General features: G+C 41.2%; 2 protein-coding genes across 2 annotated transcripts; one reads left to right on the top strand and one right to left on the bottom strand.

Moving 5' to 3' along the window:
• Positions 1-2,146: 2,146 nt before the first annotated feature.
• fancf (FA complementation group F) lies at positions 2,147-3,750 on the bottom strand. The gene is made up of 2 exons (XM_070830246.1): positions 3,713-3,750; positions 2,147-3,446 (listed from the first exon to the last, which is right to left on the bottom strand). The coding sequence occupies exon 2, from the start codon at positions 3,390-3,392 to the stop codon at positions 2,361-2,363; it is 1,032 nt and encodes a 343-aa protein (XP_070686347.1). The 5' UTR covers positions 3,393-3,446; positions 3,713-3,750; the 3' UTR covers positions 2,147-2,360.
• A 667-nt stretch (positions 3,751-4,417) lies between these two features.
• LOC139201035 (growth arrest-specific protein 2) lies at positions 4,418-21,426 on the top strand. The gene is made up of 8 exons (XM_070830247.1): positions 4,418-4,562; positions 8,471-8,632; positions 10,922-11,052; positions 14,478-14,619; positions 15,862-15,925; positions 16,049-16,259; positions 16,355-16,462; positions 19,925-21,426. Exons 2-8 carry the CDS (start codon positions 8,488-8,490, stop codon positions 20,135-20,137), a joined length of 1,014 nt encoding a protein of 337 aa, XP_070686348.1. The 5' UTR covers positions 4,418-4,562; positions 8,471-8,487; the 3' UTR covers positions 20,138-21,426.
• Positions 21,427-21,462: the final 36 nt, after the last annotated feature.

The raw sequence follows: 21,462 nt of genomic DNA, 5'->3' as shown, positions 1-21,462 counted from the left end.
AAAACCAAGCAAGGTGTAAGACGTGAGAGGAGGAGATACTGTACCTTTTATTCTATATTTTCACATATGATAAATCTTCTATTTTTTTTTAAGAGAAGACATTAAAGCTACATATTTCAATAAATACTAAATTAATTGTACAAGAGAGTAGCTGCTACAGATTGAAGGGACGTCTCCAAGCAAACACATTTTAAGTGGGCTGGTGGTGGATATTATGGGGCTGTGCCGACGTCCTGCTGTTGAAGTGATACAATAACACAACCCTGCAATTTTATCTTGCAGGTTAAGAGCAGGGGGCAATTTGTTCACATTTATGAGTCAAAACAACTGGCTGGTAAATAGCTGTTTTATATCAGAGGGGTGGTTTGACTACTTAACAAGTGAGAGGTGAAAATAGTTATTCAGATTCAAATAACAGAAACTGAAGATTATTTGGCATAATGACACTGACAATGAGGGGGCTTTCCTTTCTTATTATCAGTTGTCAGGCAAGTGGGTATTTATGCCTGTTTGAACAACAGGTAAAACATGTTTTCATTGAGTATAGGCAGATACAGGACTACATTGTGGCGTGCTCGCTTCTTGAAGGCTTCTCATTTGGAGTCAGGCAGTAACACGTCTGAATCACCATGGCTGCTTACCCACTCTGCCAGTTATGTGTAAAGCTGTGAGGAAGAGTGAGAAACACACAATCTAAAAATGACTGCGCTCAATCCTAAATGATGATGTGCAGCTTGGTATGTTTTGTTTGTTGAATAGACTCACGCAACGTATTGATGTAAATCAATTAAATAAATGAATTTGCATATATTTATAATATAGGAGCAGATGAGATCCCTTCAATTGTTGTTGGTTTCCATCCAGCCAGATGCATATGTTCTTCATTGGTTGGAAATAAATTGGTTGTGTACATGCTGCCCCTTACTCAGTGACCCTTGTCTGTCTCTACGTGAATTGCTTTCACGGTGTGTTAAACGAGCCGTGGCCATGTTGGTGTTTCCCTCCACATGGCGGCCGGGTCTCTAATCCGCTGTCTGCCTGAGTTATGTCACACACCAGCCATTGTGGAGGGTTTGATTGAAGACGCCTGATCTGACTAACTGGTCCCTCGCCACAGAGGTGCTCTGACACACGGGCGAGGTCTGAGATGTGTGAATTGGCAGTCGAGTCACATGACTGGCATCAAGCCAATCAAAATTTTTAGATTCAGACTGCGTTGCAGCCTTGTGGTGAAGGGGTGATGCTGACAGATGGTGTGTGAGAACTGATTTGAGGTGTGTACAGTTAGAGAGGGGCAAATTGGATCACACAATGCTGTGGCTTTCTTTGCTTATTGAATTTTCTTTACAGCCTCGTGTCCTTTTATTATCAAACACACCTCTCCCTGTCCGTCGGCACAATCTGGAAATAATGTTCAGATGTTTTTTTTTTTCAGGACCTCATGAATCAACAACTACAGAATGATTTTAAAGGCAGCACATCAATAATTATTTGGTATTAAGGTGGATTTTATGATGCTAAATGAAGCCTTGAATCTCGAGAGACCAATTTACAAAGTGTAAACCATTCACTGTCTGACGATTCCTTTCAATTTAATTCAGATTGGTCATGTGCTACTGCTGATTACATGGCAGCACGTGATGCCACCATCTGTCCAAACAGTGTAAGATGTGAATTTTTAGCGAATATCTAATTATAGAGATTTTTAAAAAAAAAATCATTAACTAACATCATCACATGATGCAGTGTAAGTATTTGTAGTAATTATAATGTGAAAGAAACTGAATTCTAAGGCTCACTGGACCCACAAGAGAGCATTTTTGGTATGTAGCCATTAATGACATTTTCATTATTTTTCCATCATGCAAAGTCAACCAGTATGTTGTGCTTCTGATTCTGCGTTGGTCTGTGTTCATTTATATTTCACAAGTTGGAAAAAGTGATCATAAAGCATTTTGCACCGAAAAATGTGACGTGGTTCGATACTAATGCCAAAACAACACTTTTTTTGACATCTTCCTGTGTTAGAATATCAAAATGTTTATCTAGAAAACCACTTTTTCCATTTCAGAGGATTAATTTGCAAATGTTAAAGTGTTCAAACTAAAACAGCCATAATAGAACTTGGTCTAAATAAAATATCGACTAAAATAATGACTGAAACTGTATGATCAGGAGTAAAGAAGAATAAGAATCTGGGCTTTTAGTCATCGAGTTTCCAATAATCTGTGTTATGGACACATTTTGTTTGGTAGAAGTACTGAGGTTTAATACCCATCTCTCATTAAACATTAGATCAAGATGTAAACAGACATCTGGTTATATGTCACTATCTCCTCCAGCCTTAAAGAAACTGACAGTCACTTGTTTAAAGCTGACAGGAGGTCTCCCCACACACTCAGACCTCTGACATCAAAGTCTCCATCAGACACTTTCAAAGCCTTAAGCTCCTTTTCTACATCCTCCCTCAGAGACGGACAGGCCTCAAACAAGGCCTGAAAGTGCTCAGTCAGACTCTGGAAGGACACAGTTCGGTTTGTGTTGGTTTGAACCCATTCACCTTCACTTATGCTGTACTCCATATCAGACGCACATTTTTCCAGCACATCACAGTACGCCTCTCTGAATTTCAGGTGTTTTTTGGCCAGGTCTAAAATAAGCGTATTAGGCAGGGCAGAACACATGCTCTGCAGCACACTGTGTTTTCTCTGCAGCCAGTCCAAGAGAAAATCCAGTGAAGCAGTTTGTTCCGCTGAGTTTTTGGTTGTCAGCAGAGCTGCAGCGATGACCAGACAGAAATGTCCTGCTGCTCCTTCGCATCTGAGGAGGACGGAGTCTAAAAAACGCTCTGCCTGGCAGGCTTCGCCGCCTTGGCTCAGCAGAGCACCCAGCCTCTCCATCAGCATCACCCCCTGCACCTCAGCATCAGCACCAACAGCTGACATGTCTGTGAGGGGACTCAGGACTCTGCACGCTGACTTGCACTGAATGATGTGGCTGCAGAAGCCGGTAACACCCTGATAATCACTCTGCTTGGTGTCTACGGGATTGGTAGTGTCAAAGAGCGTCTTCATGATGGAGATGGGCAGCTCAGGGTTGTTCAACAGCCCAACAAGCAACAGGTGCTGACACCGGCTGAGGTCCGTGAAGGAGACTTCAGTGTAACCAGGGAAGGCAGCGCGCAAACTGTGATTTGTGAGCTGCAGCTGCTTCTCCATAATCTTCCTTATTTGTGGGTTGTTGTGGAATCTGGAAAACAGGTGTTCGCAGTACCGGGCCCACTGAAAAGCTCTGGACAGAGTTTGCTCATCCCACTTCTCCACCACGCCGCTCTGCGCCGCCGCGGCCAGCAGCTCGGCTGTGCTCGCCATGTTTTTCAGCACCGCCTCCATGTGGCGCTGTCTGCGTTCAGACTTCAGCCTCTGAGCTCCGCCAATGGACGCTCACTGTGGGGGAAACACACAACTTAACCCAAACTGTCCTCAGCCGCTGGAGAGCGGCAACGACTTTACTGAGCTAGCGAGCTAGCTAGCTTGTTAGCCACAGGTTGGCTAGATTCACCAACGTACTTCGTTCAACAGGACTTCCGGTGGCACGTTTCAAAACAAAATCCCTTCTCGCTAATGCGGTTTTAAGTAACATCCAGCGCTCTGCACAGATGTGAAGTAAAGAAATACGTAGTTGAAACAAACATAGTTGCTGTTGTACTCACTTGACTTTGACTTTTCTCTCCTCTGGCTGTTACTGCCGCTTTCGCCACTGCGCATGCGTTGTTGACTGCTAACTTAGCCTCCTTCAAAGTAAAAGACCTCGAATAACTTATTGCTACATTCGAACTTTCTTGTGTTTTTAATGTTTATCTTCTGGCTAATTTACATATGTATGTAACAAGTTATCTCAGTCATACAGTCAAAAGCACTGTTAAAGCAAAGCCCATCTAACTTGTCACACATCTAGCTTTCATCTGTGCGTTTCTGACAACAGAGCTATTCATAATTCATGTACTTATGTCCGCTTCCTGGTGATCATCATGAATTACTTACCACTTAATTACAAATACAAAACGCGTGTCATTCAAATTTAATCATGACAGTAAAACATAAGTGCAGATTGGACATGGTCAGGGTGTGTTCGTTGCATCAGATTACATGAGCACACTTAGAGAAAACAAATCCACGAAATCAAAGTGTATCGAAGGATTGAATGTCTCAGACTGACCCGCTGAATTCAGTCCAGAAATGTCACATTGAAGCAACACAAAGAGGAGAGAGGGAGGCACTGCAAGCAGGATCAAACTTCCCTCCCATCATCATCATCATCATCAGCAGCAGCAGCGTGCATTGAGTGTGAATGTGTGTGTGTGTGTGTGTGTGTGTGTGTATGTGCAGTCAGATCCTTGTGCAAATGCGCAGTGAGAAAGACCTCCCCAGTCCACATTGGTTTAGTGTTTTGGAGTCTAACCTGTGAGTCGGTGCACCGCTGTGAAAAGCATGAAAACTGGGATCCAGCCGCTCACAGGACGAGTGAGAGGAAGGTGCGCACCAACGAGCTGAACCCTCAGGGTGAGCACAGAACATATCTTTTTTTTTTTTAATTCATGCAATAAATTGCATTCGTGTACTCTTAATGGCAAATGAATTCCAGACTTTTGGATGTCTGTATGCATATTCTGTCTTAGGTTGGGGAGGATGTAAGTTGGACTGTATAGCTCCTTGCTCATCTCATCAGAGGGATGTGTGCTTTGTAGAATAATGCCATCTTCCTTGGCTTATTTAAAAGCGTGGACTCAGTTAAGCTTCACTTCTTGACAGCCAAAAAGATATTAAGTCTATGTTTTTCATTTCTGTCAAATGCAGTGCAAGGCATTTTTTAATTACACAGAATCTGGCATATTTTCTTCACTTGTAGCTACAAGTCATTTCATTAGTTTTAATTAGTGGATTCTCAACTGGATTTCAGTCATAACACATCAGGCGTCGTCCCTTGATTATATTTCCAGAGTGGTGAAGTGTCTATTGTGGCTGGTTTTATTTGTAACAGTTGTGAGAGAGGAGCCAGCTTTAAAATCTTATTACAGTTGCAAATTAAATGCGCTGCGAGTGTTTTAAGAGTCCAAGGCGGCACAGTCCAACACCAATTTATTGCACTAAATTTAGACAAAACAGCCACGGAGCTTTATAGTACAGAAATATATGACAGTATTCCTATTGTCTGTCTTAAATGCAGTTTGTTGATGGTGAAAATCCCATTAGATTTTGAAATTATAGATAAATCAGAGCAAGATAACAGCTCAGGATTTGTGACATTCAACAGTGGTATTTGGATGTTTGATCTGATATTGTGGATGTTTGAATGAGCTCTGTGCTGTGGGCTTATTAAGTTCTCTGTATTGTGATATGTTAGATCATACAGCAGAATATTCTCCTTTTGTTGATGTTTTCTGCTCGAGACTTTGTACTTTACCAACCACAGCCGGCGATATAATCTGATACCTGAATGCAACACTCACCCACAACACACACAGTACTTATCTGCAGTGGAAACATGCTGAGTTCCCTTGTTTAAATGGAGAAATCAGCCTCCAGATCAGTTTACTGTTGTGGAGGAGAAAAGCGTGAAAGGGCGGCAAGGGTTAGGAGGACAGAGACACTCTTGTTTTTTTCTAATTGATGTGATTCAGCAGTTGAAATTCCCATCCGTATGCCTTTCCTGGAGCAGTCTGGAACCAGCTGTGGTATGTCATGAGGCTCTCTCTTTGGAGACAGAGAAAATGTATATATGAATATCTTTGGGGTATAAAGTTTATCTTTGTCTGATTCTAAGCCTGAGTCTATTGTCAGATTCTGAATCTGATTTTGAAAACAACATCGCAGCAAGTTCAGTGGATGGCACATGCCACATAAAGCCCAGCAGAGTGGTGGCGTGTTGGCTGTGTTTTTGGCCTGCAGTTGAAGAGGTCAGGCTACAGTGTGGTGAGAGGAACCAGGTATGTTTATCATCAGCTGGTTGTGTGTCTTTCCTGGGAGAAAGAGGAGGAAAACCAGCATGAGGTTTATTCACGATCCTGTCGAGAAGAATACAGCTTTTGAGCTAAGATTAACATTTACATCAAGATAAATGATCATTTCCCAAAGTCACTTGTCCACTGACGGGTGACAGAACAACATTTAAGATAAAATCTTCATTGTGATAGAAAATCGATGTATTTTGCATGTTTCCCGTTAGCACATGTGCCTAATACCCATGTTTGTATTTACACCTAACACCAGTGAATTGGGTCTTGTACAGTGAGACATGAGACGTTGTCCCAGTGCCCTTGTTCTGTCTGTCAGCCTGCACCACAGCGGACATGGGAATCTAGCACCTGTGTGTGAGTGCTGAGCTCCAGAGTTTAGTGTGAGTTCACAACGAGGAGCTCTTGTCCTCAGGAAGATAAGACGACCTTGGTCGGACATCAAGGTCCTGATGTCCAGTGTTGCACCACAGTGTGATTAGGTTACAGCCAACTCTGGAGGGACCTTGAAATGTTACACAGTTTTAAAGGTCAGATTCCTCACATTGTGTTACACTCCCTCGGTATTCAGAGGAAATCTTCAGCTATCACAGACTATAAAGTAATTGTTCATGGCGGCTTTGCTTCCTTGTTTAAATAAGCCCTTGTAATGATTTGCATCAAATATCCTGTTGCTGCCATTTGCCTACCGTGGGGAATGTCCGATTTTCCTGCTTGTATCCAAGCTGGAGGCAAAACTTCACTGTTAAAATGTGCAATATATTCAACTTCCTTTCTGTTTCTTTAATGCAGCTTGAAAGGATACAGTAGAACAGACAAAATCATATCAACCATATCATCTTTAGTAATTTGTAACAATAGAGAAGCTAAGATGTCTCTCTTGGCTCATTCACTGCCATCTGGTACATTAAAGATCACTTTTTTAAAAGAACTCCACTGATGATGTTGTTTATTCTATTCCCTTCTTTTTAATTCTTAGAATATTCATTTGATTACATGGCTAACAGCCTTTGGGCAGATATAAACCCACCAGGATCCTTGTGATGCCACCATCTCTAAGCCTTGAAGTTGGCTTCTCTAAGTCACACACTCTTTCTTTCCATGTCAGTGTGTATTTTGGAGAGGTGATCGCAGCACCCAAGCTTTTAAACTGTGAATATTATAACTGTAGAGCTGTCAATGTGTGCTGTTACTGTGCTCAGGGCTTACATCTGGTGCCCAGTTGTTTTGTCAATTACTCACTTGTCTCAGCAGCAAATCCACTAATGGAGTGACACCGGACTGAAATGTAAAAGATTTTCACATTAAAGCTTGGAAATTGAGTGCTTTGGCATACTGCAGCACGTTATTGGAAAAGGCTGTGAGAAATATGTCATTTACTCAATGACTTTACTTTGCAGGCAGTAAGTAGCTGTTGGATGTTTCTCTGAATATTGATGTCAAATGTAGTCTCTCCATCAGGCTGTAATGTAAGACCTGCCTTTTTCAACAACATTGGATTGATTTAGACTCTATGATAGACTGTATCATAGGTTGCAGAGTAATCTGAAGGAGCTCTTTGTTTGTGTCTGCTGTTTGTTGAATAGAAGTCCCACTGTATGACACTGGCTGGTATAAAATGTCTCTTGTCCAGTGAAGAGGAGGACAGGATCTGTGCTGTCAGGGTCCATGAGAACGTCTCTTGTCATCAGGTGGACAGTAAACCAAACCAGGATTTGGCCAACAGGACAAAAGCACTGTGATCCCTCTTCTCTTGTATCCATTTGATCCTCCTCTTCTCCTGTAGGAAATATTGGGCCTGGATATCAGCTGTTAATGAAGAATATTGTCATGATCATTTAAATCATGAAATGTTCAGAGGGTCTTTATTTTCTGAAGAGCTGCAGTATATGTGGCATGTAGGTTAGAGCTCAAATGAATTATTAGTCTGTGGCCAGATTTATTTTTAAAATTTAACTATTTTGGTTTAGTAATTTCTCCAGAGAGAATACTGTTCTCTGGTTTCAGCTCATTAAATGTGAGTATTCACTGTTTTCCTCTGGTTTACATCACTGTCAGATTAAATCTTTGGGTTTTAGACTGGTGGTCAGTCTAAATAAGGCATTTGAGGACACCACCCTGGACTTTGGGAAATCATAATAGGAACTGCTCTCTATTTTCTGGGGAAATAATCAAGAAAATAAGCTTAATCGATAATGAAAACGATCGTTAGTTGAAGCCTTGAAATAAATCTGTATTCTCATACACACTTATAGCACATACATATTCACATATTCTGTGTACATGCATTATACACATAAATGTATAAAGATACAAGGGGTCAATACAATGATTTATAAAAATATCACTGGAGTTGAGTGACCACCTAAATGAAGTATTTATCTCAGATCTGCTATATTGTATGACACAGGTGTTACCTTCATACTCACTGTCTGTCCTCCTCCTCTCCTTCCTCAGGCGGTCAGTAGGGAACCATGTGCAGCTCCCTGAGCCCCAAACAGCCCAGTGGCCCCGGCCTCACAGACATGCAGCAGTACCACCAGTGGCTGGCCAGTCGACACGAAGCCAGCCTGCTGCCTATGAAGGAAGACCTGGCCCTGTGGCTCACTAATATTCTCGGTAAGCGAAAAACACACGACACATCTGACACCTTAGCAGTAATCCTGCCTTCCTAAATATCTTTGCTTCTCAATCAGTCGTAAATTTCTGTTAATGGAAACTTCAGGTAGTAAGTCAGCACCAGGCTTATTTCAGCTTACATTGGCTCAAATTAACAATATACCAGACAAAGTGGGCCTGAGTTTTGTTGAAATCTCCCTTTAGTCTTTTGGTCATAAACAGGTTGTATTAGAATAATGTGTTTCAATGCTTTTTAATGTTTTTGAATAGTTTTATTTCTTATTGTTGCACTATAAGGCTTCATTTTATGGTAAATTGTTAATTGTCCACAAAAACAGCCTTACAAATACAAGATGCTGTTGCTGATTCATTCAAAATGCCGTCCTCGAAAATAGCTTTGAAAAATATCCTTATTTTTAACATTGATTGAACTGGTTTTTGCTGATGTTAACACCTCTACAGGGGACTGGAATCAATCTGAACCTCATTACAAACTATTTTAGAGTCACTAGAATGTGTGAACCAGTTTCCACATTCACACGCTCTCCTATAGATTTACCTTAATTGAATAATGGGCGCCATTAAGAGCTCTCAAATAATGCATAGCCAGTGGTGGAGAATAAGCAGCAGAGGGAACATCAGCAGAAGCTTTGTGCAAGGTTGCTATTGCACAATAAATTGCTCTGTGTAGTTTACTTCTTCAGCAGTGCAGGCACAAAACAAATGCACGAAGCACTCAGAGGATCTGAGGATCTAATTTGACCCCAGTGACTCAAATTTAATCAGGTGTGAGTGAACACACGTGATAGACTCACTATGCTTCATTTGAGCCTGGAGAAAAATCAATATTTAATATCTAATATTCAATAGTAAAAAGAAGTTAAAGTTAAGGACTTCCAGTGACAAGAGTGACCATCCAGTATAGAACTTTTTGCTGAAGTTCCCGCAGGCAAACCAGCATTTTAAGGCTTGCTGAAGACTGTCTAGTCTTTAAGAGGAGAGGTAGTCCTCTGATTCACAACATTATTTGAGGTTTTTCTTCGAAATTTGCTTTGAACTAGCTTAATATGGTTAAAAACTGTTCTCCCAATGAGTTACTCTAAGGAATATCCCGCAGACTGTATACAGCCCAACACTCATTTTTCAAATCAGCTCAATTAATTTCCTGAAACTGGCTCCTGCCTGTGTGTGAGCAACCTAAAACAACTTCAGTGTCTTCTTTGTTATCTGTGGCGGTTCGTGTGTTTGGGCTGGAACCAGCTGAGCTAGAGACCTCTGGTCTGCTGTGGTGAGGGATCAAGGACAAAAAAGGCTTCAGAAGCTTGAGCATCCATGTGTTTCCAGTAAACACACGGTATTGAACCAATTTGTTGGTTGAAGTCAGGTTTTTTGTGTGTCCAGCACCTAAAAATTCTGAGAAGGAAGGTGGTGATGTGCTCGGCAGGTTTTACAGTTTTGGGTGGGAGGAGCGGTGCGGTGTAACGATGTGTCCACTGATTGAGTGGGAGGCGGATGCTTGGTTATACTGATGAGTCATATTGTTGTTGTGATGGGAGGTTGGAGGAACTGAGCAATTTATAGGACTGAGCATTTGAGTTTAAATGTTTCTCTGAGCACCCTCTGGAATATATTTTCCTCATACAGCGACGGAGCGAGGGAGAGTTTGAGCATATAAGACGGGAGCTCACTGAGTATTTCTCAAGATTTCAATCTCTCTTCTCTGGGCTCAATTACAACATTTGGAACTCATTAAACATCGAACCCCCAGACCCCTCCTCCTATAAGAAACAGAAAAGGGATTAAAAAAAAAAAAATCTCTCCGGTTTCTTTCCACAGACACCCCCCTGCCACCGCCTCCTATTTCACAATGATCTAACTAAGAAGGAATGGTCCTCTGGAAGTCAGTCAACTGGACACCACATGTTGATCACCAATCTATCTCTGCAACTGTGCAGGATAATGAGGCATTACTGTGCGCAACCAAATGCCCCCTTTCCATGTGACCTGGTCTTTGCCGCCCCACGGTGCACTACCAGAAAATCCCCCCAGATTCCCTCAAGTCATGTTGTAATATTTGAACATTTGGCTTCACAGGGCTGCCTAAGCCGCGCAGCACAGGCCAAGCTCAATCAGCCAGGCGTTTTCTGAGAGTCAATAACATTACATCAACTGAGAATGGACTGGAGATTACATTTTATTTCCTTATGCTGTATATATGTTCTAAAATGAGAATTTTTATGTTGAATTTATTGCTGGATTCTCTGCTTTCTTTATGTGTCCCCTGGTCAGGTCTGGAAATCACCGCTGAGAGCTTCATGGATCGCTTAGACAATGGCTTCCTGTTGTGCCAGCTGGCTGAGACACTACAGGAGAAGTTCAGGCAAAGTAATGGAGAGCTGCCTGCTCTTGGCAACGGCAAGGTACGGAGAAAGCTGAGGATTACAGTAGTCTGGCATGATAACGGTTACAGTGAAAACACTAATCTGGGAGTCAGATCTTGACTTGGACTGACTGAATGATTTGAATGATTCGACAGAGGATTCATTCTGAGTGAGGAAGAAATGTTCAGGCAGTAACTTATTAAGTCCTTCTGACTAATATTCACTGTGGTCTCAACTGTTTTAACGATCTCCTGCTTGATTAGAAAAGAAATCTTGACATACTAAGTCATACATGTTGGTTCTTAACTCAAATCCAGTTTCCTGTATTGCCACACAAACGATCTATTGAACTCCTGTATGTTTGTATAATTTATGGGGACCAGACTGCTTGAAAATAACTTTATTGAAGTTTTATTGACTCTCACTGAGAAAGGGAACCCTGATATTAGGTTTCCATCAATAAGATCAATAAAAGCTATACTCATAGACTCCCTCCTCTCTCAAAGAAATGTTGATACCATAATCTTTGGAGACTAATACAGAGACAGAGAGACACTGTTGAAGAAAGGTAAATAGCATTATATGTGATATCTACCCCGGGCATAGATCTCACTTGTTGATGGGGTTTGCCAGCTCAGCAGCAACCATGAATCCCAACTTTGCAAAGAGCTCCACAATTTCAGAAAGCAAAGGGTTGGATGGGGGATGGGGCCTGCAGCCTTCAGCGGGGTGAAAAAGAAAAAATAAGGCTCGCAAGGAGACATTAACTGATGGGGCCCCACATCCCCTGTGAGAATTGGCAGAACTAACTGAAATGTTCATTTCTTGTGAGCCTTGAATGAGGGTTTAATATATTTGACGAGATTAAAGAGTAACCTTGCAAGTTGTTATCTGTTATTCAACCCAAGCAAACTTTGCAATCGTATATTTCAGGGGTCGGTGCTTAAGAAAACAAACCCAGCGAGATACAAATCCAGCTACTGCAAGAAGGTTTGATGTCTTCAGCATATTACTGACAAATCAAAGGAAAAAACAGAAATATTTAGCTTGTGTTTCCACTTGTGTCCAGTATATATAAGTCCATACAAACATCCTGGAGTATTGAGCACATTTTCATGTAAAAAGTAATAAAATGAAATGAAATGATCTCATTGTCAAGTGCTGAGTACAAGAAAAATATGACATCTGGTGCTCAGTGGGATTACATGTTTCTAACAGAGGGAAACACTGATCAGGGAATGTTTCTGTTCAGAGGGAAGGAAGCAAAAGACTCTTTTGTTGGCTCTTTAGTGAGAGTTGTTGATGTTTGCACTGAGGCATCACTGTGCTGATGATGGTGAGTCTCCTGATCTCAGTGTGAGTGTTGCAGCACAGATGTGAGGAAATACTTGAGGTCAATGACCGTGGGACGGCAGAGGAGTCATTGAAATAGAGGAGCCTATTGATCATGGAGGCCAACAAAGGAGTGCTGAGACAGATAGGAGTCAGAAAAAAAAGGTAGAATGGTCTACCCCTGACCCGCGACTCGGTTTTTAAAATCCAACAAAGATGCATTATGATGTTTTGTAGTTTCATGATTTATCACTGTGTCCATGTCAGACTACACACATGTGGAGCTTTCAGTTCAATGAGCCAGTCAGGTTCAATCATATTCTCCATGCCAGGCGCACTGTACCTTATCTTGTGTCATTTTAAGTTTATAAATCATGTCAAACAATTGTTGCTTTAGTAACTCATCAAGGCACTTTATAAGCTGTAGCTGTTCACTGTTATAGTTTACCATTTAATGAAAACTACAATCTGCTCTCAAGCCCCATTATAAGTTGGTGGGATGTGCGGAGCGGCTTAAATGATTCCAGCAGAGAGAAACAATGTCTCTCACACATCTTCCCACTTGTTTACATCAATTCATAGTTACTAGATGGCATTTCTCTCTTGCCATATTATTCCCATGTGCCAAGTTTAATACCACCACCCCATTAACTGTTAAAATGTATTGCCATACTACGCAAATTTAAAGCAAACATTCAACATTTTAGGAAATACTCGCTTTATTGGTTTTGAGTTACAGAGGAAAATGGATACACTCCCATCTCTGTCCAATACATGTGAAACTACAGCCATCACTCTGTTAGCTTAGCTTGGCACAAAAGCTGGAAATGGGCGGCAACAACCAGTCTGGCTCTGTCTAAAGCTAAAAAATCTGCCTAAAGCACCTCTAAAGCTCATTAATTAAGATGGTATATCTTGTTTGTTTAAACTGTCAAATGACAATTGGCCATTTTATGGGGGTTTAGAGTCGATTATTACTTGGGTGGGACTAGTGGAGACTCCAGGAAGTTACTGCTTCAGAAAAAGTTCGGCACATAACCCTCCCAAGCCTTAAAGGTGCAGATTGGCGGATTTTATAACTGTTTGACAAAGCCCAGCTAGCTGTTTCCCTGTTTTCAGTCTTTATGCTAAGCCAAGCTAAGTGGCTGCTTGTGATAGCTTCATGTTAAACAGACGTGACAAAAATTCCCAAAAAGTCAGAAGATTCCTTTAAAGTGAGCAATACAGTTATAAAGGTGGAGATGTTTAAAATATTTAAGATGTACTTAAATCATAAAGTTCCTAATCTTCCTGAGTGAAAGAAAATTGAAGTTAAGTACCTCCTTATCCTTGTTATTAGTTCCCTTTTCCCTTTTAGTTCACTTAACATCTTCCAAACATACCTCCTGTGCAATTATCATATATACTATATATATGATTTATTTATATGATCATATACATTATATATAAAGGTGCAGATAATTCAGCAAGCAACCACAGAAATAATAACATGTCATTATGATTGTTCAAAGGACACTGGCAATGTGGCTCACAATTTCTCCAGGAATGCAAAGATATTCAACAACAGAAAGGGTTCCAGAAAAAAAAGTCAAAAAGAGAGCCTGGAAAGAAAAGAAAATACCCACAAAAGCCTGCATATTTCCAGCATGAGCTCATTGCACCTTTCTCATAGCGCAGACGCACATATCCTGTATAAAACCACAGCAAGGCGCATAAATCTCCCTGAACAGACCGTGTGGGGGCTGAGAGCCATAAGCATGTCATTTGATCCCAAATCGTGGAAGGCCTGGTAAAGTAGCCCTGGATTTTTAACCCGCCATCTCCCATATTGATCTGTATGGAAAGGGTCCTTGATCCTGAGCTGAAACTAGAGCCTCAGCAGATGGAGAAGAAATCAGTGTAGATAAATAGTGTGTGGCTCTGTGTTTTGATGGAAATTTGGGGGGTTGGGCTGGACAAGTCACCCTGGTAGAGGTTTGTTTTCTCTTTGTCAAACACAAAGTAAGATTTCATGTTCAGCTCTTTGTCCAAGTACTATTCATCACTGAAAGTTAGGGGATAATCTCCAGCTTGGGTTCGTTTTTGTGCAGTCTATATAAAGACATCTACCAACCTCTCTTTGTCTCACGCAGAGTATTCCCTATCGGAGGATACCTTGTCGGCAGAGCGCACCCTCCGGTTCCTTTTTTGCACGGGACAACACAGCCAACTTCCTGGCCTGGTGTCGTAAGGTCGGAGTTGGAGAAACATGTCTGTTTGAGTCAGAGGATTTAGGTGAGTCTGCTCTTTTTCTGCCATGTACGTTAGAACGTTAGAAAATCTGAATGTCAGACAAACAGGGTAGTCTATAAAAAGGCTTCATTATCCTGCTTTGGCTATCACTGGCACTTCCAGGGCACTGGACTCAGGTTTCACTCTCCTGTGAATAGATTGATTGTGCAGGTAGAGCGTTACGCAGGTTGCACTGCTTCCCTCTCCTCCGCTCTGTGGCTCAGAGGACTCACATCTCCAGGCTGTGCTTCAACTCCTTTGACAAAAGCTCACGAGGGCAGTGGTCTGCTGGGATCACTGTGATGTGAGCAGCTCAACCTGACAATAAGGACATCTCGAATACTGTGCTCATGCTCAAAATGTCTGGAGTAAAACAAAGGAAGCACAGACAGAAGGGTGTGAGTTAGTGAGAAAGTAGGCCAACGCTATGCAAATGTTTTCCTCAGCCCAGAGTCGGGATATTTTGCTCTCTTCCTCACTCTGTGTTTTATCCATGTCTCTCTAATCTGATTTTCTGCCTGATATGTTACTGAAATATTCTTGCAGTTAAAATATGCCTGGACTGAAATATCCTTACAATCAGATGCACAGTATGTAACCCCCTCAGTGACACAAATACCTAGAATATGTGTACATACTTGCATTGTCTGAATAATGGCTGGTCGACCGCCGCTAAGCGATTTAAACTATGCAAATCATTTCTTGAGGCGCAGGCCAAGGCAAACATTGCACCTTCACATGCCATGGACATGTAATTATGGTATAAAATGTTGTGAAAATACTGTAGACAATGGCAGCGGCTGACACCTGTCTCCTTTCTTTCTCTCTCTTTCTTCCTTTATTTCTCTGGATGGATTTATCTTTTCAGCAGTAGATGTAACAACACCAGGTTTGCTATCATGCAGTGGATATTTTGTCTGTAATGCATGGTGTGGTGTGTCACATCCATCATACTTCTTGCATCCACCCAAACTGTCTGGTCATATACTGAGTGAGGTTGAAATAGACGCCTCAAGCCTGTGAATACACAACCTCAGTCTGAACAATACTCCTTTTCTTTTGATTTGGGTTAAGCAGGGTTGCAGAGGAGAGGAACATTTCGAATGCATGAAGTTCATGAGCTAAACTTTCTGTGCCTCTTGCCATCACGCAGCCATTCATCCTCACTCATTGCCTTTTTTCCAGAAACATACAATGCCTATATACTGTAATCACTGAATGCTAAAACTTGATCTCTCCCTGTAGTTCTGCACAAGCAGCCACGAGAAGTGTGCCTCTGTCTTTTAGAGTTGGGACGAATAGCATCACGGTATGATCTTGCTTTTTATTTCTACTCTTTAGCTTATTTGAATTCATCCATGACTATTTTCCTGTATGCTTCTTTTTTCTTGATTCTACACTTATGACATCATTCTTTGTTTCTGTGGCCAAGGTACAATGTGGAGCCTCCCGGCCTTATAAAACTGGAGAAGGAGATTGAACAAGAAGAAAAGGCACCTCCACCACCTCCATCACCTGTATCTTCAGCTCAGCCCCTTCCTCCATCTCCCTCTTTATCCCCTTCCCCGTCTCCTTCCCCATCTCCGACTCCGACCAAAGCCAGTTCCGCCAAGAAAAGTACGGGGAAGCTGCTGGATGATGCTGTAAGTTGGCAGTAGTTATTAGCCTCTGGTCTTGCTTCTATTTTTGATTACAAGAGTGGAAACAACAGCGATGTGTTAATCTTTGTGTATTACAGGTAAGAAACATCGCTGATGATCCCCCCTGCAGATGTCTGAATAAATTCTGTGTAGAGAGACAGTCACAGGGTCGATACCGTGTTGGGGAGAAGATGCTTTTTATCCGGGTGAGTTTATTACAAAAAGGTTCATATATATGTAGCAACAGTGGTGACAGAAGTATTCAAATCCTTTACCCAGTTAAACATAAAAACTAAAATTCTAAATAAAAATCTTGGTTTTTCTATCGGAGCATTATATCACTGATAAAAATATAAGCAGTGTTTTATTGCTGAGGGAGTGCACTTCATCATAAGTATGTTTACTCATCTGCTGTACTTAAGTTCAATTTTGAAGTACTTGTACTCACCTGAGTACTTCCATTCCACGTGTTCTTCACTATGTTATGTGGCTAAAATTGTACAGCTGTTTGTACTACCTCACATCCTGTTTGCCAGTTCAATTTTGCATCACATTATACTACTGTGGTTATTTGATTGATATAACAATAAGGTCTCACACTGCAGTGCAAACCCTTCTCCAGTCACACAGCATATGGCAGTATGCTGATACTTGGGGCTGGCTTTTGGATGAAAGTAACCCATTGTGTGTGTGGACAGCCCGTCTTTGCTGTGAGGTCTCATTTACTGGTAATGGTATTCCGACAATGTCCATCTTCAGCCAAACATAATGTGGCGCGCCGGCTATAAAGGGAAAATAACATCTACACATTTTCATATGATCTGATGGCCAAGTTATTACATGGAAAATATTTTACCGAGCTATATTACCCGTTACTGGCTGTTGCATTAATTACATCTTATAATTGAATCCATCAGCCCAGGCAATGTTACTGGAGTTTCTCCGAGTGGAGGGATGAAGGCCGTTGGAGAAAGATAAATGGAAGCTAATGCAGATTAGAGAAGTAGCAGTGGTCCCCTTGGGATCCTGGTTACTTGGCAACACACAACCAGGTTTCACACCTCTAAGAACGTGATTCAAGCCAACTGTATGTTTAAAATGAGAAGATGCACAAGAGGGTTTACTCTTGGATGCCCTCTGCTGTCAGCCAATTACATTGCAACTACTTCTATCAAATCTCAAACACATCAAATCTCAGTTATTGTGAGGTTTGGATGAACAAAGCTGTTTTGAAGTATTAATGAGGACCCTTATATCCTGCCGGAATACTGTTCAAATGAATATTTATCATTATTTAATGCCTTTTTGATGACTGAATGCTTCAGTCTTTATTGTGTTGCTGAGCAACCAAGGACAAATGGTGAGAAGCTCACAGTGTTGGTCCAATGCAGTCTGCTGTATTATATGTACACTACACTGCTCAACATGTCACGTCAGTTTCATTTATATAGATCAATATCACAAATTTGCCTCAAAAGGCTTTACAGTTTTTCTAGCATGCATCTCCCTCTTAGACCACTCAACTCCCAAAAAAAGGGGAAAAAATTAGGAAAAAAGGAGGAAACCTCAGGAAGAGCAAAAGAGGAGACAGAGGAGTAGACAGAATTAAAAAATTACATGTGTTATGTTATCACATGCACCAGTCACAGTATGTGCGATGCATTACTTGATTGGGCCAAAGCAAGTGTTAAACCTCCCCTCAGCCTGCACTCTTCACAGTCAAGATACTTTAATTAAAATTCCTTAGATGGTTTCTCCCCCAGCAGCTGCTTCCACAGAAAAGGCATGAGCACGGTTAGGCTCAGTCGCCGTCTGTAGGCAGCCGGGAAGCAAGGACAACAGTGGCATGCAGCACATATTAGAGTCTACTCCACAATTATCTGTAAATGCCTGGGAGACTGACCTTCTCCGCTCTGAGAATAAATGAGGTGGTTGTAGCCTCAACAAGGGGGCAGAGTAACACCGCAGTGTTTGTGAGAAGTGCTGTCCCAGCTCAGCCCCGGGCCTCTGCCCTTCCCATGGCTGCTGAGGAGGGAATGGGCTCCAGCAAGGGTCTTGTCCCAAAGCAGCGTGATTGAAACCCCCCTGCATCACACAGGTCCATTAAATCCACAGTCACAGAGCCTGAAGCCTGAAGTGATTGGAAACACTGCCCCACCAGAGCCCTCTTGATTGATTCTTCTAAGAGGCTTATAAATGTTGAATGTTATGCTGCTGGAGGGCAGGAAGCCTCATATCAGGCCAGAGTGAAGTGACAATCACATGAGGTAATTTACCCTTTTTATCAAACGATTTCACTTGATATTTGTCTGAATCATTCCCAGACAAACAGTCTTAAAACATCTTAAAAGTCTCAATAATAACTGGTTTATTTATTGTTTCTTCTGAGAAGGACATTAAGTAAACAGGCTTTAGTAGAGGAGTAATGATGTGTTAATGAGGTGGGGGGCTCCATAGTGAGGTAGACTTGTTTTATGTTCACAGCCTCTGGGGTATGCCAGTGTCTGAGAAGCCAATATATCAGAGCCTTTTATTTCTTCTTCTTCTTCTCTTTATTATATTGGCCGATGTTGCCATGGTACCCAACCTTGAGAATTTGCCCTGATGTGACAGGTGGCATATTTCTGGAGCAGATTGAATGATGAAAAAACACTGCATATAATTCCTTGGTTAAGCAGAGCACAGTGTGTAATTTCTGCTAATTAAATTTTTTTTTTGTCATATGTCAGTGGCTGGACTCAAGGGATGACAATGTCGTTCTGTCTGTCTGTCGGTCCACTTTTTTCAAGACTGAAGTATCTCGACAACTATTCCATAGACTGCCATGAAATTTTATTTTAATTTTAAACATTCATGGTCTAATCAAGACTAACAACATTCCCATTAGCCTCAGCTGTGTTTATTGTTAATTAGTAAATGCTAACATGATAACATGCTAACCTAAGATGGTTAACATGGTAAACATTATGCCTGCTTAGCAGTAGCTTATTAGCATTGTCATTGTGAGCATGTTGGCATTTAATTTTATTCATTTTACAGGGACAGCGCACATTGATCAAATCACCATAAATGTGCCAGTATTTGCCAAAACTGTTGTCAATTTAACCATTAAAAAACAATAACACACACAAGTAACATGAGAACAGTAGAAAATACAGACATGAAGCAACAGATGAAATATGGCAGCATCAGTAGGACACGTAGAGAGCAAATAATTAATACAAAACAATGTGAGTCAGAAAATCCGCACAGACAGTTAAACGTGACGTCATCACATTACAGAAGACAAATAAAACCAAAAGAGACACAATCTCAACAAATAGACAGGAAGGACCTGTCTGGTCCAGCTCTAAGCATTGATGTGCCAAAGTACAGTCTCACAGAGCTGCTAGCATGGCTGCAGACTCCTGTGTATTATGTAATTCCAGAAATCAAACAGTGAGATGAATCAATCATTCTGTGCATTAGGCTGGTGAGGGATGGAGAGATTAATCAACCCCTCAGACATCAAAGCCACGCTTAACTCTTCAATCAACTCCTGCCTGATGACCAAAGCCTCAATTAGTGAAATGACTTTAGTCCTGTAGAAGGATGGGCTCAGCAACAGCCACTTCTCCTTTGACACACACACATCAGAAATGACACCAAAATCCTATTTCTCTGTGCAGATGCTGCACAACAAGCACGTGATGGTGCGTGTCGGTGGTGGCTGGGAGACCTTTGAGAGCTACCTGCTGAAACACGACCCATGCCGCATGCTCCAAATCTCCCGGGTGGAGAGCAAGACGTCCCCTGTCAGCAGCAGCAAGTCCCCCAACATCAAGGACCTCACAACTGACAGCTATCTGGTGGTGGCCGCCAACTGCCGCGGCAAAAAGTGACGACATGAGGCTGAAAAATCGCAAATAACAAAAGGACTAAGAGGATGCCTTCTTGCCATTGTTTACTGCCTAGTGGATGTGGCTTTGTAACATATCCCTGTTCGTATACATATTATGGCTACAGACACTTTCATTCATTCATAAAAAGCACACTTGTATAATAGTGATGCTTTGGCTTGGTTTTCTCTGTCAAAGAGGATTCAGTGAAACGGATGTTTATGAGCAGATTAAGCCTGGACTCACACTAAGAACTCCTTAACAATTTTGGTTTAAAGAACTGTAGACAGCTCTTAAAAGTGTCAATCATTATAATATGAGTTAACTGGGTAAAAGTCAAGCTGTACATTTCTCTTGAGAGTTGTTTGTTTTCAATCACTAAATTGTATTTTAAGCGACATATCATTAATAGTGGGTAGAACATTTTCATGCTCCTTTCGTGTTGTCAGTCAGGCTTACGGTGCCTGGCTGCATCTTAATGGTGAAAACAGAACTTTTTCTGAATGAAGTTAAGTAAGTGGTGGAGGTTTCAGGATGTTTGAGAAGCCAGTCTTCCTTGGCAAGCTGGTGTGTGTAACAGTAGAGAGCAAGTAGAAATTTTACAGTAAGGAAATGTATAGTTTTGTCCCCTCTTTTAATTCGCCATTTGGCTGATATTGTTATCCTAAACAGTACATTGAATACATGGGTGTTCACTAGAGCGGGTACTACGCTCTGAACTGAACTTGACAAGTGGAAACTTTCCTGTCCAAATCTTTACACGAAAGTCCACTGTATGGTATTTTTGTAAAAGACATTGGTCATAAAATCTTACAGCTTTTTCTTATGCCAGGAAATGAAGCAACGCTTAGGTTGTTTACATGTTCAATTACTATTCTATGCAATACATTTTATACTATTGTCATATTCTGTTCATTATTAGAATAGCTCCTGTTTTATATAATTTCTATAGTAAGAACACAGACAATCACCTGTACAAGATGCTGTATGTAGTTAACCAGAACCTTGTTGATTTATGACCGATAATAATACAGCAGATTTACTCATTGGAGGCTCTGAATTTCTTTAATTTGTTGTAGATTACTGACCTCTAGAGGTGGTGCAATCATTGAAACTTGAATAATGGTTTCCAAGGTTTCAATACAATTAATAGATGTAATTCACAATGTTATCATTCATTGTATTAATTTGAACAACTTTTTCCCTGGAAAATTAATATGTGGGTTTGATATGAGATCACTGGTGTGAGTAACCCACACGTTTGTATGTTAAGTACCTGAATCCAAATTCTGTTTTCAGATGTGAATGTTCAATAAAAATTCAAAACT

The sequence above is a fragment of the Pempheris klunzingeri genome, chromosome 5 (genome assembly GCF_042242105.1).
Source record: "Pempheris klunzingeri isolate RE-2024b chromosome 5, fPemKlu1.hap1, whole genome shotgun sequence".
NCBI lineage: Eukaryota > Metazoa > Chordata > Actinopteri > Acropomatiformes > Pempheridae > Pempheris > Pempheris klunzingeri.
Note: the sequence above shows the minus strand (reverse complement) of the source record. Positions and strands in the feature narration are given on the sequence as shown.